At 40.6% G+C, this 22,446-nt stretch overlaps 1 protein-coding gene across 1 annotated transcript in view; it reads left to right on the top strand.

The window, feature by feature from the left end:
* Positions 1-14,542, top strand: part of SLC6A16 (solute carrier family 6 member 16) — a 28,763-nt gene extending 14,221 nt beyond the window's left edge. The window contains exons 9-13 of the mRNA XM_055551185.1: positions 10,946-11,132; positions 11,472-11,673; positions 11,815-11,974; positions 13,909-14,071; positions 14,282-14,542. Of these exons, the coding sequence (XP_055407160.1) occupies positions 10,946-11,132; positions 11,472-11,673; positions 11,815-11,974; positions 13,909-14,071; positions 14,282-14,542 (973 nt within the window). The remainder of the gene's footprint in view (positions 1-10,945; positions 11,133-11,471; positions 11,674-11,814; positions 11,975-13,908; positions 14,072-14,281) is intronic.
* Positions 14,543-22,446: the final 7,904 nt, after the last annotated feature.

The raw sequence follows: 22,446 nt of genomic DNA, 5'->3' as shown, positions 1-22,446 counted from the left end.
GGGACCAGATGCCATGATCTTGGTTTTCTGAATGTTGAGCTTTAAGCCAACTTTTTCACTCTCCTCTTTCACTTTCATCAAGAGGCTTTTGAGTTCCTCTTCGCTTTCTGCCATAAGGGTGGTGTCATCTGCATATCTGAGGTTATTGATATTTCTCCCGGCAATCTTGATTCCAGCTTGTGCTTCTTCCAGCCCAGCGTTTCTCATGATGTACTCTGCGTAGAAGTTAAATAAGCAGGGTGACAATATACAACCTTGACGTACTCCTTTTCCTATATGGAACCAGTCTGTTGTTCCATGTCCAGTTCTAACTGTTGCTTCCTGACCTGCATACAGGTTTCTCAAGAGGCAGGTCAGGTGGTCTGGTATTCCCACCTCTTTCAGAATTTTACACAGTTTATTGTGATCCACACAGTCAAAGGCTTTGGCATAGTCAATAAAGCAGAAGTAGATGTTTTTCTGGAACTCTCTTGCTTTTTCCGTGATCCAGTGGATGTTGGCAATTTGATCTCTGGTTCCTCTGCCTCCAAGATTCACAAAGTGTTGAAGCCTGGCTTGGAGAATTTTGAGCATTACTTTACTAGCATGTGAGATGAGTGCAATTGTGTGGTAGTTGGAGCATCTTTGGCATTGCCTTTCTTTGGGATTGGAATGAAAACTGACATTTTCCAGTCCTGTGGCCACTGCTGAGTTTTCCAAATTTGCTGGCATATTGAGTGCAGCACTTTCACAGCATCATCTTCCAGGATTTGAAATAGCTCAACTGGAATTCCATCACCTCCACTAGCTTTGTTTGTAGTGATGCTTTCTAAGGCCCACTTGACTTCACATTCCAGGATGTCTGGCTCTAGGTGAGTGATGATTTTATACTTGTTTCTTGGAGGAATTGTGTGTTGACAATCCTTCTCTTTCAGTACTTAAAAAACATACTATTTCTTTCTGGTCTCCATTTCTGATGAGAAACACAGTCACTCAAGTTGTTGTTCCCCTGTATATAATGTGTTGTTTTTCTTTGGCAGCTTTCAGATTAAAAACAATTGTAAAAACTGAAGTATAGTTGATATACAGTGTTGCTAGTTTCAGGTATACAGCAAACTGCATACACAAATCCATATATTCCAGATTTTTTAATGCTTAGTTTTCATTTGTTTGATTTTGATGTGTCTAGGCAGAGGTTTTTCAGGTTTATCAACTCCCGTTTAAGTTTCATTGAGATTCTTGAATCTAACGTTTTATGACTTTGACCAAATTCCAAAGTTTCAGGGAACTTTTTCAGCCAGGCCACTGACTATTTCTTCTGTCATCTTCATTCTTTTATTTAGCCAGTCAAGTGAACTTTGTGTTATTGTATTTTTCAGTTATAAAATTTTCCACTTAGTATTTTTCTTGTATCTGTTGTCTGCTGATAGTCTGTCTTTCTACTTGTTTCCAGAGTGTTCGCTCTGACTTCTCAGAGTATGATTATAATAATTGCTTTAAAGTCTGATAGTTAAAACTTCTTTGTCATTTTGGGGTTGTTATGTATTGATTATCTTTTTCCTTGTGGCATATTGAGATTTTCCTGATTCTTTATACATCAAGTAATTTTGTGTTGTATATAGTTATGTTAAACATATATGAGACTGTATCCATTTTCTTTGGAGAATTTTTTTTTTTTTTTACAGTTTTATGAGAGAACTGCCCTGGTTAGATTGATGTTGTAAGTTTCTTCCCATCTTCTGTGGGCTGTGGTCCCAATGTCAGTTCAGTTTTTAATTTCAGTGCTGTTTGGATCCATTTAGTTGTATGCCACTAATAGTTTGGAAGCTGGGCAGTGATATACCTTATTTTCTAGTTGTCCAAGTCTTTGGAATGCTGTTCAGGGTCAGATATAACCCTGTGCTACCAAGAATTTCATATAACATTTTATGGGGTCGCCTTCTTCAGCTCCTTCTTAACTGAAGTCTCCCCAACACTTTGCAGTTCTTAAGAAGCCCTGCTACTTGACTTTCTGCCTAGAAAACTAGAGCTTTAGATTCCCTGCTCTGCTACTCATTTCATCAACTCCATCTGCCTCCAGGGCTACACATTGAGACAATAGAAAAAATATTTAAAGTAACAGGGATTTTCCTCCCTTATCCGTGTACTTGGAACCACAGTTTATTTGGTCAGAGGAGGATTTCCATCTCAGATGTATAGGTTCTCGTCCAGCCACCTCTGTCACTGCAGGATTGTCTGACATGTTTGATAAAACAGAAAAGAACAAGAAAAATCAGGGAATTTCTCTTGTTCTCTCTGAAATTTGAGGCCTCTATTCCTTGGGCCAGAAATATCAGACTTTTCTCTTGGAATTCTTTATGTCCATACTTGATAGACAGTTCTTGGTTTCAGGCTACTTTTGAGTCCAGGTCAGGAGATGCTATCGGGAAAAATCATTGTAAATTCACTGCCAATACAGTGGTACTTTGAATTTGGCTTTCCTTCTCTGAGCTGCCTGTCGCTACCACTTACTTTTCAGAGTCCTTTCATGTACAGGACTTTCAGTTGCATCAGATAAAAATAGGGTAGAATGTACATCTGAACTCTGTCATTTCTGATGAGAAGACATTCAAAAAATATTCATCCTACTTGGAATTGGCTAAGCTTTGTAACTTTGTAAATGTGTATTTTTCACCAACTTTGAGAACTTAACCATCATTCTCTCTTTAAATATTTTTTCTGCCTCATTCTCTCCTCTCCTTTTCGAACTCTAAATTACGTGTATGTATGTTAAACTCTCAGTTACCATCCTGTAAGCCCCTGAGGCTCTGTTCACTGTGTTCTAAAATATGATTTCCTCTGTTCCTCAGATTGTATACTACTACCAACTTACCTCTGAATCACTCCATCCTAGTACTTACTTATCTTATAACTGGAAGTTTGTACCTTTTGACTATCTTCATCCAGTTCCTCCTGCCCCCTGCCCGAATGCATCTGGTAACCACACATCTGATCTCTTTTTCTATGAGTTTCTTTCTTTTTGAGGTATGATTGACCTACAACACTGTGTTCATTCTTGGCACATAACACAGTTATTCACTATTTCTCTACATTTCAAAATGTAAGTCTAGATATTATCTGTCACCATACAAAGATATTACATAAATATTGGCAGTATTCTCCACATGGTACAGTTTATACCTATGACTCATTTATTTTGTAACTTAATCTCCCTCACCAATTTCTCTCCTCTCTTAACACCTCCCTTCTAGCAACCATCTGTTTGTTCTCTGTAACTATGATTGTATCTATGACTCTGTTTCTGTTAGTTATGTGCATTCATTTGTTTTTTAAATTCCATGTATGAGTGATTTCATACAACATTTGTCTTTCTCTGTATGATTTATTGCACTTAGCATAATATCCTCTAGATCCATTTGTATTGTTGCAAATGGCAAAATTTCCTTATTTTTTGGGACTGAGTAAATATTTCATTATATATATATATATATATATATATATATATATAGTTGTTGTTCAGTCACTCAGTCGTGTCCAACTCTTTGCGACCCTGTGGACTATATATATAATTGTTGTTCAGTCACTCAGTCGTGTCCAACTCTTTGCGACCCTGTGGACTATAGACCGCCAGGCTGTCCATGGAACTATCCCTGCTAGAATACTGGAGTAGGTTGCCCTTTCCTCCTGCAGGGGATCTTCCAGACCCAGGGATTGAACCTGAGTCTCTTACATCTGCTGCGTTGGCAGGCAGGTTTTTGTTTTGTTTTGTTTTGTTTTGTTTTAACCACTAGCGCCACCTGGCGGAGAAGGCAATGGCACCCCACTACAGCACTCTTGCCTGGAAAATCCCATGGACGGAGGAGCCTGGTGGGCTGCAGTCCATGGGGTCGCGAAGAGTCGGACACGACTGAGCGACTTCCCTTTCACTTTTCACTTTCCTGCGTTGGAGAAGGAAATGGCAACCCACTCCAGTGGAGAATCCCAGGGACGGGGAAGCCTGGTGGGCTGCCGTCTATGGGGTCGCACAGAGTCGGACACGACTGAAGTGACTTAGCAGCAGCAGCAGCAGCAGCGCCACCTGGAAAGCTTGGGGTGTGTGTGTGTGTGTGTGTATCTTCTTTATCCATTCATCAGTTAAAATTTTTTTTTATTTTATATTGGAGCATACTTGATTAACAATGTTGTGTTAGTTTCAAGTGTACAGCAAAGTGATTCAGTTTTACCTATTATCCATTCATCTATTATGGACATTTAGGTTGAGTTCATATCTTGGCTATTGTAAGTAATAATGAACATGGGGTGCATATATCTTTTCAAATTAGTGTTTTCATTTTCTTGGGTAAATACCCCAGGAGTAGAATTGCTGGATCATATGGTAGTTCTATTTTAATTTATTGAGGAATTTCAATACTCTTTTCCAGAGTGGCTGTAGCAATTTACATTCCACCAACAATGTATAAGGGTTCCCTTTTCTCCACTTCCTCAGCACACTTTTTATTGTTGTTTTTTGATAATAGCTGTTCTGACAGGTGTTGGGTGATATCTTGCTGTCGTCTTGATTTGCATTTCTCTAATAATTAGTGATCTTGAGCATCTTTTCATGAGCCTGTTGTCCATCTGTTTCTCTTCTCTGGAAAAATGTCTACTCAGTCCTCTGCCCATTTTCTAATTGGGTTGTTTTTATGTTGAGTCGTATGTGTTCTCTGTATATTTTGGATTTTAGCCCCCTGCTGGTATATCATTTGCAAATATCTTTTCCCATACAATAGGTGGCCTTTTTTGTTTTATTAATAGTTTCCTTCACTGTGCATAAGCTTTTAAGTTTAATTTGGTCCCATTTGTTTATTTTTGCTTTTGTTTCTGTTGCCTGAGAAAATAATATTCTTAAGACTGATGTCAAAAAGTATACTAAGTTTTCTTCTAGCTGTTTTATGATTTCAGGTCTTTATGTTTAAGTCTTTAATCCATTTTTAGTTTATTTTTGTATGTGGTGTGAAAAAGTCAGTTTGATTCTTTTGCTTATAACTATCCAGTTTTCCCAACACCATTTATTGAAGAGGTTGTCTTTTCCCCATTGTATATTCTTGCCTCTTTTGTCACTGGTTTTGGATTGTGGTGTCTTAATTTTCATTTATCTCCTGGTATTTTAAAATTTCCTCTTTGATTTCTTTCAGTGACCCATCGGTTGTTTAGTAGCATATTGTGTAGCCTTCGTGTGTTTGTGTGTTGTTTTTTTTTTAATTTTTGCAGTTTTTTTCCTTGTAGTTGATTTTTAGTCGCATAGTGTTTAGTCATAAAAGATTCCAGTATGTTATCTGTCCTCTGGTGGGTGGGGTTGAATCCTGGGCCCTCTAGTGGTTAGGACTGGGTCTCCATCAAGCTACCTGGTTGGCCTGAGGCATCCCAGGACTGGTGCCGACTGACTGGTGGGTAGATCTGGGTCCTGGGACTAATAAGCTAGAGGTACATTTCCAAAATGGCACTTGCCAGCTCCACTGTCCTCGTGGTAGAATGAGTTCCCCAAAATGGCTACTACCAGTGTCTTTGTCCCCAGGATGAGTCCCAGTTGTCTTCCTCCTCTCTGGGAGGCTCTCTAAGATCAGCAAGTGAGTCTGACTCAAGCTTTTTTCAAATTACTCTTCTGCCCTGAGTCCTGGAGTGTATGAGATTTTGTGTGCACCATTTAACAGTAGAATCTCTTTCCCATAGCCCTGACTCTCCTGAAATAAGCCCCACTGACCTTCAAAGCCAAAGATTCTGGGGTCTCATCTTCCCAGTACAGAACCTAAGGGATGGGGAGCCCCACGAGGGGCTTGTACCCCTTGCTCCCTGGGGGGAACCTCTACAATTGTAATTATCCTCGCACTTGTGAGTCACCTGCCCTGGGGTCTTGCTTGTACCTTGTCTCCGCTCCTCCTACCCATCTTATTGTATTTCCTTCTTTATATCTTTAGTTGTAGAAGATTTTTTTCTACTAATCTTCTTGTTGTTCATATCAATAATTGCCTTGTAAATAATTTTAGTTTTGGTGTGCCTGTGGGAGGAGGTAAGCTCAGGGTCTTTCTACTCCACCCTCTTGGCCACTTCCCCCATGTAAGTTTTAGAAATAGTTTGTCAATTTTTTTTTTTTTTTTTTTTTTACAAAAAGTTATGCTCTGCTGTTGAGATTGCGTTGAATCTATGGATCATTTTGGGAAGAATGAATAATTAACAAAATTTTGTCTTCTTATTTAAGACCATGGTATATCCCTATATGTTCTTTAATTTCTTTCAGTAGTATTCTGTAAATTTCAATATATGGCATGTCTTATAATATTTTGTAAAGTTTTTCTGTAATAATTTTGTGTTTTATGTTCTATTGTAAATAATATTGTGAAATTTTAATCATTTAATTGTTCACTCTTAGTATATTGGAATATAACTAATTTGTGGGTATTGGCCTTGATAAATTCACTTATTTTTGTAGCTTTAGGTTTTTATACATACACAATCACATATCTGCGTATGAAGACTTTTACTTCTTCCTTTCTAATCTCTAACAAAATTATTTTACTTGCTTTATTTCACTGACTAGAATCTCCAGTAGAGGATAGAAAGAGTGAGAATGGACATTCACGCATTTTGCCATTTCCAGGGGAAAGCAGCGAATCACTAGTATGTGCCATATTATTTGCAGGATTTCCTCCCCAGATGTCTTTAATTAGGTTAAACAAGTTCCCTTATATTCCTTGTTTTGTGCAATTTTTTACATAAATGAATGCTGGAATTTTGTTATATAGTTACTCTTCAACTACTGAGTTGATCGTTTATTTCTTCTATATTTTTAGTGTGATCCATGATATTGGTTGATTTTTGAATGTTTAAACAGTCTTGCATTCCTGAAATAAACTCCACTTGATCATGGTGTATTATATTTTTATCTATTGCTGGATTAAGTCTGTTGACTTTTGTTAAGGATGTTGAATCTAGGTTGATGAGCGATATTCTTCTAGTGTCCTTGCATGGTTTTATTATCAAGGTAATACTGGCTTCATAAAACAACCTGGGAAATAGCTCCTCCTTCTCTGGTTTCCAAAAGAATCTCTGTAATATTATTATTTCTGACTCAAATTATTTGACAGAATGTGCCAGTGAGCCATTTGGGCCTAGAATTTTCTTTGTGGGAAGATTCTTAATTATACTTCAATTTATCTAGTATATTGTGGGGCTCTTTTTGTTTCGTCAAGTGTTATTTTTTAAAAACTAATTTTAAACATTTATTTATTTTTATTTTTGGCTATGATAGGTCTTTGTTGCTGTATGGGCTTTTCTCTAGGTGTGGCATGTGGGGGCTACTCTCTATTTGCAGTGTGTGGGCTTCTCGTTTTGGTGGCTTCTCTTGCTGTGGAGGACAGGCTCTAGAGTGCAGGCTCAGTGGTGGCGGCACACGGGCCTAGCTGTTCTGTGGCGTGTGGGGTCGTCCCAGATCAGAGCTTGAAACTGTGTCCCCGGCATTGGCAGGTGGGTTCTTACCCTCTGTACCACCAGGGAAGTCTCCCCTGGTTCTTTTTTCTGTCTTCCATTTTTCTACTTGTTAGGTTCATATTTTTAAAAAATACTTTAACATTTTTTTTAATAGATATTTTAATATCCCTGACTGCTAAGTCCTTCATCTGTCATTTATTGCTCTATTTTGTGACTGTTTTATTTACTGGTTTTTATACTGATCAAGGTCACATTTTTCTCTTTCTTCATTTGTTTACTAATTTTTGACTGGAGATTGGACTTTGTGAATTCTGTATTTTTGAGTGTCTGACTTTTTGTTGCCTTCCTTGAATGAGTATTGATTGAGCTTTGTTCTAGCAAGTAATTACAGTTTGATACTTTTGAGACTTGATTTTAAGCTTCAGTAGGGTGCGTCTAGAGCCCTCTTTCCTCCAGGAGTCCCTCAGTCCCATTTGGAAGGCATGGCCCTCCTGGACTCTCTGCCGAATACCCCATTCAGATTGGATGTTTTCCAGTTATTGTTTCTACAGGAGATCTGCCCTGGATGTTCTCTGGAAGGAATGATGCTAAAGCTGAAACTCCAGTACTTTGGCCACCTCATGCGAAGAGTTGACTCATTGCAAAAGACTCTGATGCTGGGAGGGATTGGGGGCAGGAGGAAAAGGGGACGACAGAGGATGAGATGGCTGGATGGCATCACTGACTCGATGGACGTGAGTTTGAGTGAACTCCGGGAGTTGGTGATGGACAGGGAGGCCTGGCATGCTGCAATTCATGGGGTCGCAAAGAGTCAGAGCGACTGAACTGAACTGAGTTATTCTTTATATATAGCCTTGCAGATTTTCATCCTGTATGTGTGAATCTTAAAATTCAGCACACACTCAACAGACTGGATGCAAATTTCTGGAACTCTTTTTCTTCATAACTACATTTCCTCCAGAATTCTTCCTTGGAACTTCAACTTCTTTGGCCTCCCTGAACTCCTTCTTTGTCTCCCCAACTCAGTGAGACTGCCATGGTTTACTTGTGATCTTTTCTGCTCTGCAGATTAGAATGTGCTTTCAGGCAGAAAACCAGGATAATTACATGGTGCACCTCATTTGTTTTCCTTTTCTCAGGAATCACGGAGAAGGCAATGGCACCCCACTCCAGTACTCTTGCCTGGCAAATCCCATGGATGGCGGAGCCTGGTAGGCTGCAGTCCATGGCGTTGCTAAGAGTCGGACACGACTGAGCGACTTCACTTTCCCTTTTCACTTTCATGCACTGGAGAAGGAAATGGCAACCCACTCCAATGTTCTTGCCTGGAGAATCCCAGGGATGGGGGAGCCTGGTGGGCTGCCGTCTCTGGGGTCGCACAGAGTCGGACATGACTGAAGTGACTTAGCAGCAGCAGCAGCAGCAGCAGCAGGGATCACAGTTCTGTATTGCCTGTTATCTAATGTCTAAAAACAGTTGTTTTATACATTTTGTCCAGTTGTCTAGTTGTTTAAAGTGGGAGGATAAGTTGTGCCCCTGTGCCTAATTGTGAAATTAGAATTATCCATACTGACTTTTAAATCTCAGTTATTTTTTATTTCAAGAGGTTCTGTTTCATTTTTAAAAATCATTATGGTTGACTTATAGTTTCTTGTCTCCTGCAAATATTTCCAAGCTTGTCTTTTATTATTTAAGCATAGTAAACTTAGTTGTATTATATATTTTTGTAATTCTAATATTTGTAGTAACTTTAGGGATATTTTTATTGTGTTATTTCTCATGATGTCTTGTTTTTATGTGTGTGGTTCTCTCCATGTCCTATTTATTTGACTATTATTTGTAAGAATTCTTTAAGGCCTAAGAAGAGGGTATATTCATCCAGATAGGACTTTTGCTTTTACTTGATACGTAGGGACATTAGAAAGACTCCAACTTGAGTTTTTGTGACAACCGGGCTCAAATATTTGGGCTCCAAGTTTAAGCTAGGGCTGGCTGTGGTTATGACATTCAGGATCCTTAAAAATTTGCCCTTGTTTTGCCCTTTTCTGAAGCAGCCCTCCTTGTGTTCCCTGTGGTGTGGAACAGTTGGGTGCAAGCTTCTGGTTCATTTTTTATTATTGAAGGTGCAACCCTTTGAAATGCCAGATTTAGGGGAAGACCTTCTGTTCTGATCCTTACTTGGGGCATGCTCTGGTGCTTTTACATCAAACTATGCCTGGACACTTCAGGTATAGTTTGATGTATTTGACATACCCTTCAATGCAAAATTGCTTTGCAAGTCTTCTTTCCCCACTGCTTTTGTTTGTACTCTGATTTTTGTCCAATACTGTAATTCTTTATTATCTTGTCAGTATTTTTATTTTTCAAGATTTACAAATATCTTTGAGTCTTTTAAATTATTTCCAGTGAGAAGTTTGGTTCAAATATTTAACTTGCCTATTACCAGAAGAGCACATAGTATTTTATTTTCTAAAATGTGATTAGAAATGCCACTTTGTTGTTGCTGTTCAGTCTCTAAGTCATGTCTGACTCTTTGCAACTCCATGGACTACAGCATGCCAGGCTTCCCTGTCCAGCACCATCTTTCGGAGTTTGCTCAAACTCATGTCTACTGAGTCGGTAATGCCATCCAACCATCTCATCCTCTGTCCTACCCTTCTCCTCTTGCCTTCAATCTTTCCCAGTATCAGGGTCTTTTCCAGTGAGTCAGCTCTTCATATCAGGTGGCCCAAGTATTGAAGCTTCAGCTTCAGCACCAGTCCTTCCAGTGAATATTCAGGGTTGATTTCCTTTAGGATTGACTGGTTTGATCTCTGCCACTTGCATTTTGCTATTATCAGCAAACCTTCCATTGAAGTTATTATAGAGCAATGAGCTGAAGTTTTAAGGATTTATAGGAATTAGCCCAAGTGAAGAATGATGGTGGGACTTGGGTTGGTCTTGAGCATGAGAGAGCATCACATGCCCTGAAACTGTAAGAAGTTAAGTGTGAGCTGAGTAGATCTGCAGAAGGTCATGGGGTAAGATAAAGAGCAGGACCCAGATCAAAAAGTGCAAGAAGTTTCTCACAGCATAGTACAACTTCATGGGACTGTTATGCATATGGTACACTTAAGTAAATGCTCCCTGACATTCAGTTATACAAAGCTTAGAAGGTTGACTTCCACCTGTTAGTCTAAGAAAGAGGTAGGGCGTGAATAAGAGGTAGGGAGTGAATAAGAGACCCCATCATTAGAGCAGGGACTCAGAGTTTCCAAGAACTCTATGAGACTCAAGAAGACTATAGGAAAGGCTTCTCCTGCCCCATCCCCTTAGGGTCATAAATTATCCAGGCTCATAACAATTCATGACTTTGAAGGTGGATGGCTTCTAGATTTAATCCCAGGCTCTACCTTACCCAGATCAGTAACATGATGTCCTTTCTTATCTGGAAGATAAGGGAAAAGCAGATCATTTTCTAAGAAGCAAAATGATTCTATGTGATTCAACTCCTTATCCTCAGGAATACTGAAACACTTTTGAATCTGGTAAACATGGGGATACTGCCTCCTGAGGCCCAGCCACCTCAAAATCTGATTGGCAACCCAACCTCCATCTTCACATCCTGGTTCAACAGCCTCTCCAACCCCATCAAGAAGGAGGTCCTCAGCCATGTGCCTGAGTGCAACTTAGAGGAGCAGTTTTTGAAGGTCAGTAAAAATAGGTGAATGAGTCCTAGAGTTCCTTCAAAACCTTTTGTAAAACAGAAATTTCAGCTTTTATTGGCACCAGAAAAAACATCCCAGAAGCACCAGGATAAGCTGCAACCTTGGTAATGCAAAGAGCTATAGTTTGCAGAATGCCCTTCTATGAGTAATACTAGGTGGATTGGTTTTCCATGTCAGAGGGTCAGCTTGGAAATCTGGTTTTCTCAGTGACTCAGGGGTTTTAAGGACATTTTCAGGAAAGATAGAATATATCTCTGTACTTTTGGTTGTTTTTGTTAAATTCAAGGACACTTTAACTCCTGCCCTTTCTCCCCTTCACAGATTAAGGAGAGCACAAACTTTGCTTTCCTGGCCTTCGTTGAAGCCATGTCTTTTATTCCTGGGTCTGTCTTCTGGTCCTTCCTGTTCTTCCTAATGTTGCTGAACCTGGAGATGTCCACCATGATAGGGATCATGGACAGCATCATTACCTCTCTCCAAGACATCTTTATTTCTGTCCAGAAATATACAAAGCTGTTTACAGGTACTCTGACCTACATGTGTATACCCATCAATGACCCTGACTTCATTCAGATTCTTATCCAGCCCTAGTCTATCACCTCTGCCTAGCCCTTGTTACCCAGCCAGACCTCTGACCTTGATCTAAATCCAATGTTCCCTCCAGTGGTTGTCTTAATGATCATGTTCCTGTGTGGCCTCTTCTTCACTCGACCTTCAGGCAGCTACTACATCAGACTGCTGACTGACTACTGGACAATCCTCCCTATAATCATCGTCATCGTATTTGAAAACTTGGCTGTGAAATGGGCCAGAGAGGCCAGCAGGTGATAGCTTGGGTCTATAGGGAAGGTTGACCCCTTTCTTATTGCCTGCCTCTATTTTCACTTGACAAGAGTGACATAGGGACCCTTAACTTCAGAGAACTCCAGGGCCTTCTGAGAAAACTTTTTATTCATTCATTCATTTAACATATTTCTGGGGTGCTTAATATGTGCTGGGAACTGTTTCAGTAATCAAGGACAGAGCATTGAGTAAAACAAGCATTGAGTAAAACTCCCTGTCCCCAGGGCGTTTACATTCTAGTGGTAGAGATTCATAATAATAACCAAATGAACAAATACAAATGTCAAGAGGTGATAACTGACAGGAGAAAAATAAAAAAGTGAGATAAGATGATCCAGAGTGGGAGTATGTGCTATTAATAACTTTGATAGGATCACAGGGAAGGCCTCTCTGGTAAGGTGACATTTGAGCAGACTCCTGAATGAAATGAGAGGAGGAGCCATGAAAAAATTTTGAGAGAGTATTCCAAGTAGAGAAAACAGTAAGTACCAAAGCAAGAGGAAGCATCATTCCTGAAGTTTTTGAGCAATGAGGAAATCAGAAATTAGAATAGAATGTTATGAGCTGACACCAGAGAGGTAATGGGAGATGATGTAGGACTTTTTAGCTATGGCAGGACTTAGTTTTTTATGTAGAATGAGAGAGGAGGCATGGAAGGGTTTTGAGAACGGGATTGACATTATCAGGTTTGTTTTTTCAAAAAGATACCTATGATTGATTGTTGTATGGTGAATAGACTATGAGGAATCAAGAGTGAAGCAAGGAGAGCAGTTAGGAGCTATTGTAATATTCCAAATGGGAGCTATTGAATGGCTTGGGCTAAGGTGGGAGAGGTGTAGGTTGAGAGATGTGGTCTAATTCTGCAAGGAAAAGCTACTAAGGAAGAGGGAACAGGATAATCAGGAACATCAAACGTAACTGTGGAAGGAAGAGTGGGAAAATCCAAATAAAATACAAGGAATACAAACAACTCCCAGGCCCAATTTTTAAACAGGCAGATGTGTAGTCATCCACGTGGTATAATTTAAGGGTAGAAGTTTCAGGTGGCAGGGTTTTCAGCTAACAGTGGTTCTTGGAGTCAGTTTACTCATTCCTTAACTCACTCACATGTATCTTGAGTCTTTCTTTGTGTCAAGAAAGTCTTGTGGTACTGGGGTACAAATGAATGGAATAAGCGCATCCTCTCAAAGAGTGCAGAGTCCAAGGAGGAAGACATGTATGAGCAGACAATCCCAGTACAAGAAGGAAAGCCTATAGTAGAGGTAGCCTGGGACATTTAGAGGCATCTGGAGAGTCGGGGAAAGCATCCTAGGTGAGAGGATGGTTGAGCTTAGTCTGGACAGATGAATATGCAGACAAAGAGGGAGAGAGAAGGGCACTCTAGACCAAAGGACCCCATTTGTGTATTCATTGAGATTGAGAACATGCAGTAAAGGAGGCTGAATATATTGGGAAGAAGCTAAGAAAAGCTTGCAACCCCATAGACTGCAGCCTACCAGGCTCCTTTGTCCATGGGATTTTCCAGGCAATAGTACTGGAGTGGATTGCCATTTCCTTCTCCAGGGAAGAAAAGCTGAAGGAGGGTCAAATGTTACTCTTTTAGAGTCTGTATTGTTCACTATGGATACCCAGCAACTAGAAGAATTCCTGGTATGTCATAGACACTCTCATATTCACAGTGAATGAAAGGGACTTGGCCTTTATCCTGAGCACACTGATATCCATGAAATGTTTTTGAGCAGTAGAGGAATGTTTGAAATTTTTTCTTGAGTAGGGATAGAAGATTGACTGAGAAGAAGATAGAGGATGAGGCTTGAGCTGAGGCGGGGGCTAAGGTCTGGCTGATCTTGTCCTCCAATACTGGGTAAGGCCCAACTGTAAGGCCCTTCTACAGTCCTGTGGCCCTTCCTCTCAGTTTCTTTGCAGACATGGCTAACCTGTGGGGCCATCCTATGTACTCCATCATTCGTTGGCTGTGGTCCTGTCTAATTCCAGTTGTGCTGCTAGCCCTGTCTGTGACCACTGTATTTCAACTATCTCTGAAGAATATCACCTATCTGGCCTGGGACTCAAGCACTGTAAGTCGCCCTCCTCAGACCCCTGACCTTCATAGGGAGTGGGGGGCTAGATTTTTCAATCCACTCTTGGTCTAAAGACTATCATCTCATTCTCCGACTCCCTGAAAACTCTTACTCCTCTGTCCTGGTTCTCCTCTGACCCTCCCCTTCCCCAGTCTTTCCTCTTCTGGGAACTTCTACGTTCTGAACCCCTTTCCCATCTCTCCACAGTCAAAAGAAATTGTTCGACAATACCCATCATGGGGGCTGTTCACATTGTTCACCCTTTTACTCATTGTCATCCTTCCCATCCCTATATACTTTGTATATTGCTTCACTCATGGGATTCCCTTCAACTCCACCAGCTGGGACAAGCCTGTGATATCCTCCAAGTCCTTACCCCTAAGTTTCCAACTGACACCCATTAAAGAGGTCGAAAACGAAGAAATCCTCCAAGGTGATATTGAAATTGCTGATCAACCTGTAGTGTGACTTCCTAACTATTTATTTGGCCTGACATCATATATCCCTCAAAGCAGCTCTTAATAGGCAAGTCAATATCCAATTGCAACTGTCTTTGTCTCTAGACCCAGAGCTGCTTTTATTCCCAAGGATAGGGACATTTTTGGGCGGGGTGGGGGAGCTCATGGAGCCTGGCTTTGCAGTTCGTCTCCTAGACCACATCCTCCCTGGTCACTACTTTCATTGTGTTTTCCCCATCCCTTCCTGAGTATATACACTTGCCATTTTATATGCCATTGGTGATGCCTACAGAACCTGCTTCTCAACTGGTCTACCCAGTTTCTGGAATGAATCTGGAGGAATAATGCTGTTGGTCAATAAATTAGTCCACTGGGATTCTAAGCACTGGGTGTGAGCAGATTTTTTTTTTCTTCTTCTATAAATATCTCAGATGTTCAGTCTTCCTCTCATGAGGCTTCCATTCTTTTGAGAGCCAAATGTCCAGCCCTGAGTCCCTGCCTTTCCTTGCCATGGTAAATTAAATGCTAGATTACTCGACTTGTTTTATCCAAGGATTGACCTTGAGCCAGAAAAAAACCAGGAAATGGTGACTTCAATAAAGATGTAAAGGATATTAATACACTTGCTGATGGGAAGTGGTAACCCTATCATTCGTCTAAAAATTAATTTTCAATAGATTCCAGGACTGTTGTGGACTGTGTATCTGTGAATTGACAAACAACCAGCTTGGGGAACTACCAAATTGTATTGCTGAGCCCATCAGGGTCCCGTATCTGCTTGGTAAAAGAGACATGGCAGGTTTTACCACAGAGCTAAGTCAAATGAATTTGCCTAGTGGATGATAGGGCTTCCCTGGTGGCCCAGACGGTAAAGAATCTGACTGCAATGCAGGAGACTCAGTTTCGATCCCTAGGTCAGCAAGATCCCCTGGAGGAGGAAACGGCAACCCACTACAGTATTCTTGCTTGGAGAATTCCATGGACAGAGTAGCCTGGACGGCTGCAGTCATGGGGTCGCAAGAGAGTGGGACACTACTGAATGACTAACACACTTGGCTCCGCTGTCCATGGGATTCTCCAGGCAAGAATACTGGAGTGGGTTGCCATTTCCTTCTCCAGCGGATCTTCCCGATCCAGGGATTGAACTCGTGTCTCCTGCATTGTAAGCGGAATCTTTACCGCTGAGCCGCCGGGGAACCCCCACAGTGGATGATAACTGAGTATTTCAAAACTTGTAGGAGGGGTGACTCCATAACAGCTGAAGCACTTCTCAAGAGGAGGTGGGGTCAGTCCGTTAGGGACTGGGGATTGGAGGCTGTGGGTGGAGGTTTTGGAGACTTCCGAAGATCCAGGGAATGGGTTTCCCTTAAACGCTCGAGATCCCAGGACTTCAGATTGCTTAGGACTCACAGGGAGGTTGTCCCTGTGTAAATTTCTGTGACAAAAGAAGAAAGAGCGGACATCCTCAACCACTGGAGCGTGGGACCCCTAGGTGAGTCTGGTGAATGGGAAGAGCAGAAATCCCAGGTATTTCCGGACCTCGGACGTTTCGAGCTCAAGCTTGAAGACTGCAGGGCTGGAAGAGATGTGAACCTCCGGGTCATCACCCATTGGCTCCGGTACCTTGTAGCCCCACCCTCCCACGCTCCTTCCTTCCTGCCGCGCCTCCCCACTCCCCACCCCCCACCCCCATCCAAACGATCCGTCTGCCTCAAGTCCCGTTCTATTGAGTCGGGTAAGGTGGGAATCAGAGAGAGGAGGCAGTCACCGTCTCATGATCAAATAGTCTTGAGTTTTCAGCCTCCTCCTATCTGGGAAACCGGGAGCTCATCCTCCTCTGTGCTTACACCCCGCTGCTCCAGTTTCAGTTTGGGGAATAGAACCTGTCGGTGCAGGGAGGATTGAAAAGCAGGGTTTTAACGGATAAACCAAAGGGAGAGGAATGAAGATCTTGGTGTTTTTCTGCCTCCCACTCTAAATCTTTCTCTCCTTACACCACTTGTTGAATGTCCGTTGACACCTAACGCCAAGGATGTTTAAATTGGGAGTATCTCATATTGCTGTAAAGGAAAATGATTAGAGATAGGCAGACTGATTTCTACAGTAAGTGTTTCTCTACTCTGGGTTCATGTTGTCTAAAATTGGGTTTCGTACACAGTATATGTGATGAGCGGATTTTCTTTTGGATTGTTTTTGGGAATCTCTGTCCGTGTTAGACAAAATGGAGCCCTGTTACTTGGGGAGGGAACCTTACACGTCTTCACTTTTATGCCTCACAAGAGTGGTGTGAGATAAAGGTATTGTCATTTTCAAGTTTAATCGGGAACCCTGCAGTAAGAGAGGTTCACACAGGAAGTCAGGGGTAAAACCTGAAAAAGATTCTTGTCTTGTGGCCTCTGGCCATTTTATTTTGGAAATTTTCAAACACATATGAAAAAATAATGTAGTGAATTGCTTTGCACTTATCACTCATCTTCAATAATGACCAACTTGCGACAAATATGATTTTCTCTCTCTCCTTCCCCACTACATGCCTCTCCATTGAAAAGTGAAGTCGCTCAGTCATATCGGACTCTTAGCGACCCCATGGACTGCAGCCCACCAGGCTCCTCCATCCATGGGATTTTCCAGGCAAGAGTACTGGAGTGGAATGCCATTGCCTTCTCCATCGGAGAGGACAGAGCCTAATTAGGGGGCCCAATTAGAGGTGTGGCCAGGCTGGACGTAGCCCACTAAGACGCCCCGGATGGAAAGGAAACCTGTCACAGAGTGCCCAGGGTCAGACACAGATCCATGAAGAGGCCCGAGCTAGTCTGGGACAGGACTGTCCTACAAAGCTGTCCCAGCTAGAGGTAACCTTGCATCGGAGGCGGGGCCGGACCCAGAGTGGTCTTAGTAGGGTAAGAGGCTGTGCCCAGAGTGACCCACAAGGGAAGCTCGGCTCAGAGATCGGGCCGGGGGGTTGGCTTGACTGAGCAGACAGGGGTCTCCGGAGTTGGGTTTGCTAATTGTGCCTGGGGGAAGGAGACAGTCTATTTTACCTTCCTTAAGCTGCAATACAATCTTCTGCATTTTCTCCGCGGCATGAAGAAAGGCAACCCGAAAGGACCCTGGAGGGTGGAGGGAGTCCTTGTAGTAAAGACCCTTCCCCAAGGCTGCCGGAGCTCGACAGGCCTGGCTGTCAAGCTCCCTCCATTATTTTGAAGCAAATCCCAAATTTATCATTTCACCTGTAGATGTCAGTACATTCTCTAAAAAATAAAAACACTTTTAAAAAACCTGGCAAAACTATTATCACACCAAAAACAAATAACAGTAATCCTTTAATATCATTAAATATCCATTCAATATTTAAAATTTTCTGATTGTTTCATAATTTTTTTTTCTGGTAGCTTTATATTTTTTAACAGATTTATTGAGATATAAGATATATCAAGAATTCTTACACCATACAATCCACTCGTTTAAAATCTACAATTCAATGGCTTTTAATATATTCAGAGTTGTGCGTCTATCATTGCAGCTTTTGTACATTTTCATTACTCCCAAAATAAACCCCACACTCCTTAGCCAGTGCTGTAACTGCCCCAGCTGGCAACCTCAGCCTTAGATGAACACTAATCTACTTTTTGTCCTGTAGATTTACCTATTCTGCACATTTCATGTAAATGGAATCATGCGATGTATGTAATTCTTTATGACTGGCTTCTTTCACATAGCATGTTTTCAAATCCACCCATGTGTAGCATGTATCGTTACACATTTCTTTCTATTGATGAATGATAGTCCGTTGTATAGACATAACACATTTTATTTATCCAATTATCAGTTGATGGGCATTTGGCTTGTTCCCACTTTGGGGCTATTATAATAATAATGCTATTATGAGCATTTATGTAAAAGTGGGTTTTTTTGGTTGGACATATGTTCTTATTTCTCTTGACATATTTAGGAGTGAAATTTCTAGATTATATGCTAACTCTATGTGTAACTATTTGAGAGACTGTCTCATAACTTTTTAAAAAGTTGGTTTGAATCATTATCCAAATAAAATTTATATGTTGCAATCCATTACTACACCTTTTAAGCATCTTTTAATGTGTAGGTCTCCCTCCCTCTTTTTCCCCCCTTGAAATGTATTTATTGATAAAACTGGGTTATTTGTCCTGTACAATTTCTGGCCATCTGGAATTTGCTGATTACCTCTTGTGATGTTATTTAATATATTCTTATGTTTCCTGTGTTTCGAGTAAATTGGTAATTAGGTGAAGAAGTTTATTACTTCTAGGTTCAATATTCTGGTAAGAATAGTTCATGATTGGTTTTATATATTTCAATTAAAAAAACCCTCAAATGCCCAGATGGCTCTTCTTTTGTGGTGTTAGCAGCCATTGATGGTCATTGTCTAGATTCGCCTTTCAACGAGAGATAAGATGTGGTATTCTACGTTTATTATTCCTTCTTTTTTTCTTAGTTGGAATAATCCTAGGAAGAGAACTTCATGTCAAACATTCATTACCCTGGCATACACTTTGTACAGGAAAAGCAAAATAAATTTTTATTCTTTCCTTTTATTTACCAGCTTAAAAAATGAATTCATTGCCTAATATCCTCTAATATGATCACTGAGATTTTTTATTTTAGTATCTCTCTGAATTCATTGATTTAAACTTATTTGATGTATTCCACTGCAGTCATTCTTATTGATGCTCAAATCATCTCATCTTGGACCCATGGGAGTGTCTTCAAGTTGATTCCTAAGTCCTTTTAACAAGACCCAAGTATATATAAAAATTTCCTTGCTTTCTGGTATTGACTGAATGGTCAATGAAATTAACCTTGAAATTATCTTACATTTCATGGCCCAAATCTGAAATCAGTTATTTTTCCAAGAATACCTAATTTATTTTAATGGAAAATGCTATTTCAGCTCAGTTCAGTTTAGTTCAGTCACTCAGTCGCGTCTGACTCTTTGTGACCCCATGAACCGCAGCACGCCGGGCCTCCCTGTCCATCACCAACTCCCAGAGTCCACCCAAACCCATGTCCATCGAGTCAGTGATGCCATCCAACCATTTCATCCTCTGTCGTCCCCTTCTCCTCCTGCCCTCAATCTTTCCCAGCATCAGGGTCTTTTCAAATGAGTCAGCTCTTCGTATCAGGTGACCAAAGTATTGGAGTTTCAGCTTCAGCATCAGTCCTTTGAATGAATATTCAGGACTGATTTCCTTTAGGATGGACTGGTTGGATCTCCATGCAGTACAAGGGACTCTCAAGAGTCTTTTCCAACACCACAGTTCAAAAGCATCAATTCTTTGGTACTCAGCTTTCTTTACAGTCCAACTCTCACATCCATACATGACTACTGGAAAAACTATAGCCTTGACTAGACGGACCTTTGTTGGCAAAGTAATGTCTCTGCTTTTGAATATGCTGTCTAGGTTGGTCATAACTTTCCTTCCAAGCAGTAAGCGTCTTTTAATTTCATTGCTGCACTCACCATCTGCAGTGATTTTGGAGCCCAGAAAAATAAAGTCAGCCACTGTTTCCCCATCTATTTACCATGATGTGATGGGACCGGATGCCATGATCTTCATTTTCTGAATGTTGAGCTTTAAGCCAACTTTTTCACTCTCCTCTTTCACTTTCATCAAGAGGCTCTTTAGTTCCTCTTCACTTTCTGCCATAAGGGTGGTGTCATCTGCATATCTGAGGTGATTGATATTTCTCCCAGCAATCTTGATTCCAGCTTGTGCTTCCTCTAGCACAGCATTTCTCATGATGTGCTCTGCATAGACAGTATACAGCCTTGACGTACTCTTTTTCCTATTTAGAGATTACAATTTTGTGCTTGCAGTGTTTGTTGTATTGCATTGATTATTGTTTGTAAGCCATTTTAATAGATACAGGTAAGAAATCCTTTTTCCCCTAAAAATATATAATAAATGCATACTTATTTTTTTTCAACTCAAATTTAGGACTATAGAGTTTTTACTTAGCCTCTTGGATCTTACTTTATATATTTTTTTCTCTATGTGGTTTTAGATTCTCTCTCTTTTTTAAAAACCTCTTTATTTGGCTGCACCTGGTCTCATTTGCAGCATGTGGGATCTTTAGTTGCAGAATCTTTGGTTGAGGCGTGTGAACCCCTAGTTGCAACATGTGGGATCTAGTTCCCCCATCAGGGACTGAATCCGGGCCCCCCATGCCACATTGGGAGCTTAGAGTCTTAGCCACTGGACCACCAGGGAAATGCCAGTTGAGGCTCTTGATGTTTGTTTCTCAATTAGAAGTTGGTTCCCACATGCCCTCACCCTCATCATTTCCCCAAATTGTCTCTTATCAATTGTCTCTCATCAATTTCCCCATTCCCAGACCTACATATGTGTTTCCACCTAGGGAGTAGGGCAGGTGGACCTAGACCTGGTGGGCCTAGAGTCTAGGTAGGAAATTGAGCCAAACGTTGTTTTAGGACTCTTTGTGGTAGGGTTTGTACACATCTAAAATGGAAATGTTCACATGTTCTCTCACTGTGTTAGTGGTCCATGGGCAGCAAGACTAATCCCAGATGTACTCACTGATGGTTCTGTTGTTCCAATCCCTGTCTTGAGAGGCTTCTGGGCCTGGTGGGAAGAACATAGCATTTGGAGACCAACAAATCTGTGTTTATATGTTATACCATATCCTTAGGTCATTCTCTGAATCTCTCAGCAAGCTGCTTTTTCTTCTTGTTCTTAGCTTTCTTATGTGTCAAATGGAGATGGTGAAACAATCCCACAGATTTGTTGGGTAAACTTAATGTTTAAGCATAAGGGAATTATCACAAAATTAAAGAGCTAATAGAGATGATAGTATGCTAAGATTATGTAATTTTCTCTAAATCTGTACATTTTTTTTCAGATTTTATACACAGATAACTTTAAGTTACTAGAATGTAAGCTCAAGGAAGGTGGGACTTTTGTTGGTTTACTGCTCTGTCTATAAGGCTTAGAGCGGTGTCAGACATGTATTTTTAAGGACAAACGGGCAGTCAAATATTTGTCCAGTGAACAGATTAATCCCAGAAGTTGATGTTTAAGTAGGTAAAAGCAGCTGCCAGTCTAAAAGCCAGAATTTTCGACTTCAAATTTTATTTATCTCTTAATTAAAAAAAGGAAACCTCTTTAACAACAGTCTGAAGTGGTAAACTACTAATATGAAAAGATTTATTTTTTCCCAAGTATTATATTCTCCTTTATGTTGACTTTCTCTTCCTGTGTTCCAGATCCCTTAATTTCTCATTTTCATTCATTAAAAATCTGTTCTAAGGTCAATTTTAAAACTGCAATCTTATCTGATTCCAAGCTGGCTATACCCCGTGCATTCCATTTTTTCCTTTTTTTTTTAATTGTGGAAAAATACACATAATATAAAATTTACCATCTCAACCATTTTTAAGTGTCCAGTTCAGTGGTTAAATACATTCATAATATTGCATAACCATCACCAACATCCATCTGCATAACTTCTTTCATCTTGTTAAACTGAAACTCTGCCCATTAAGCAGTAATTCCTTATTACTCCCTCCCTCTAACCCTAACAATTACCGTTCTACAGCTGTCTGTCTCTATGATTTTGACTATTCTAAGTATCTCATACAAGTGGAAACATGTAGTCTTTGTCTTTTTGTAGCTGGCTTAGCAATGAACATAACGTCCTCAATGTTCATCCATGCTGTAGTATATGTCACAGTTTCCTTCCTTTTTTGAGGCTGAATAATATCCCATTACATGGATATACCACATTTTGTTTACCAATTTATCTGTCAGTGGACACTTGGATTTCTTCCATGTTTAGCTAATGTGAATAATACTGTTATAAATATGAACGTACAAAATTCTCAAGACCCTATTTTCAATTACTTTAGGTATATAG

Source organism: Bubalus kerabau, chromosome 17 (assembly GCF_029407905.1).
Source record: "Bubalus kerabau isolate K-KA32 ecotype Philippines breed swamp buffalo chromosome 17, PCC_UOA_SB_1v2, whole genome shotgun sequence".
Classification (NCBI taxonomy): Eukaryota; Metazoa; Chordata; class Mammalia; order Artiodactyla; family Bovidae; genus Bubalus; species Bubalus kerabau.
The sequence above is the reverse complement of the archived record's forward strand: the minus strand, read 5'-3'. Positions and strand labels throughout refer to the sequence as shown.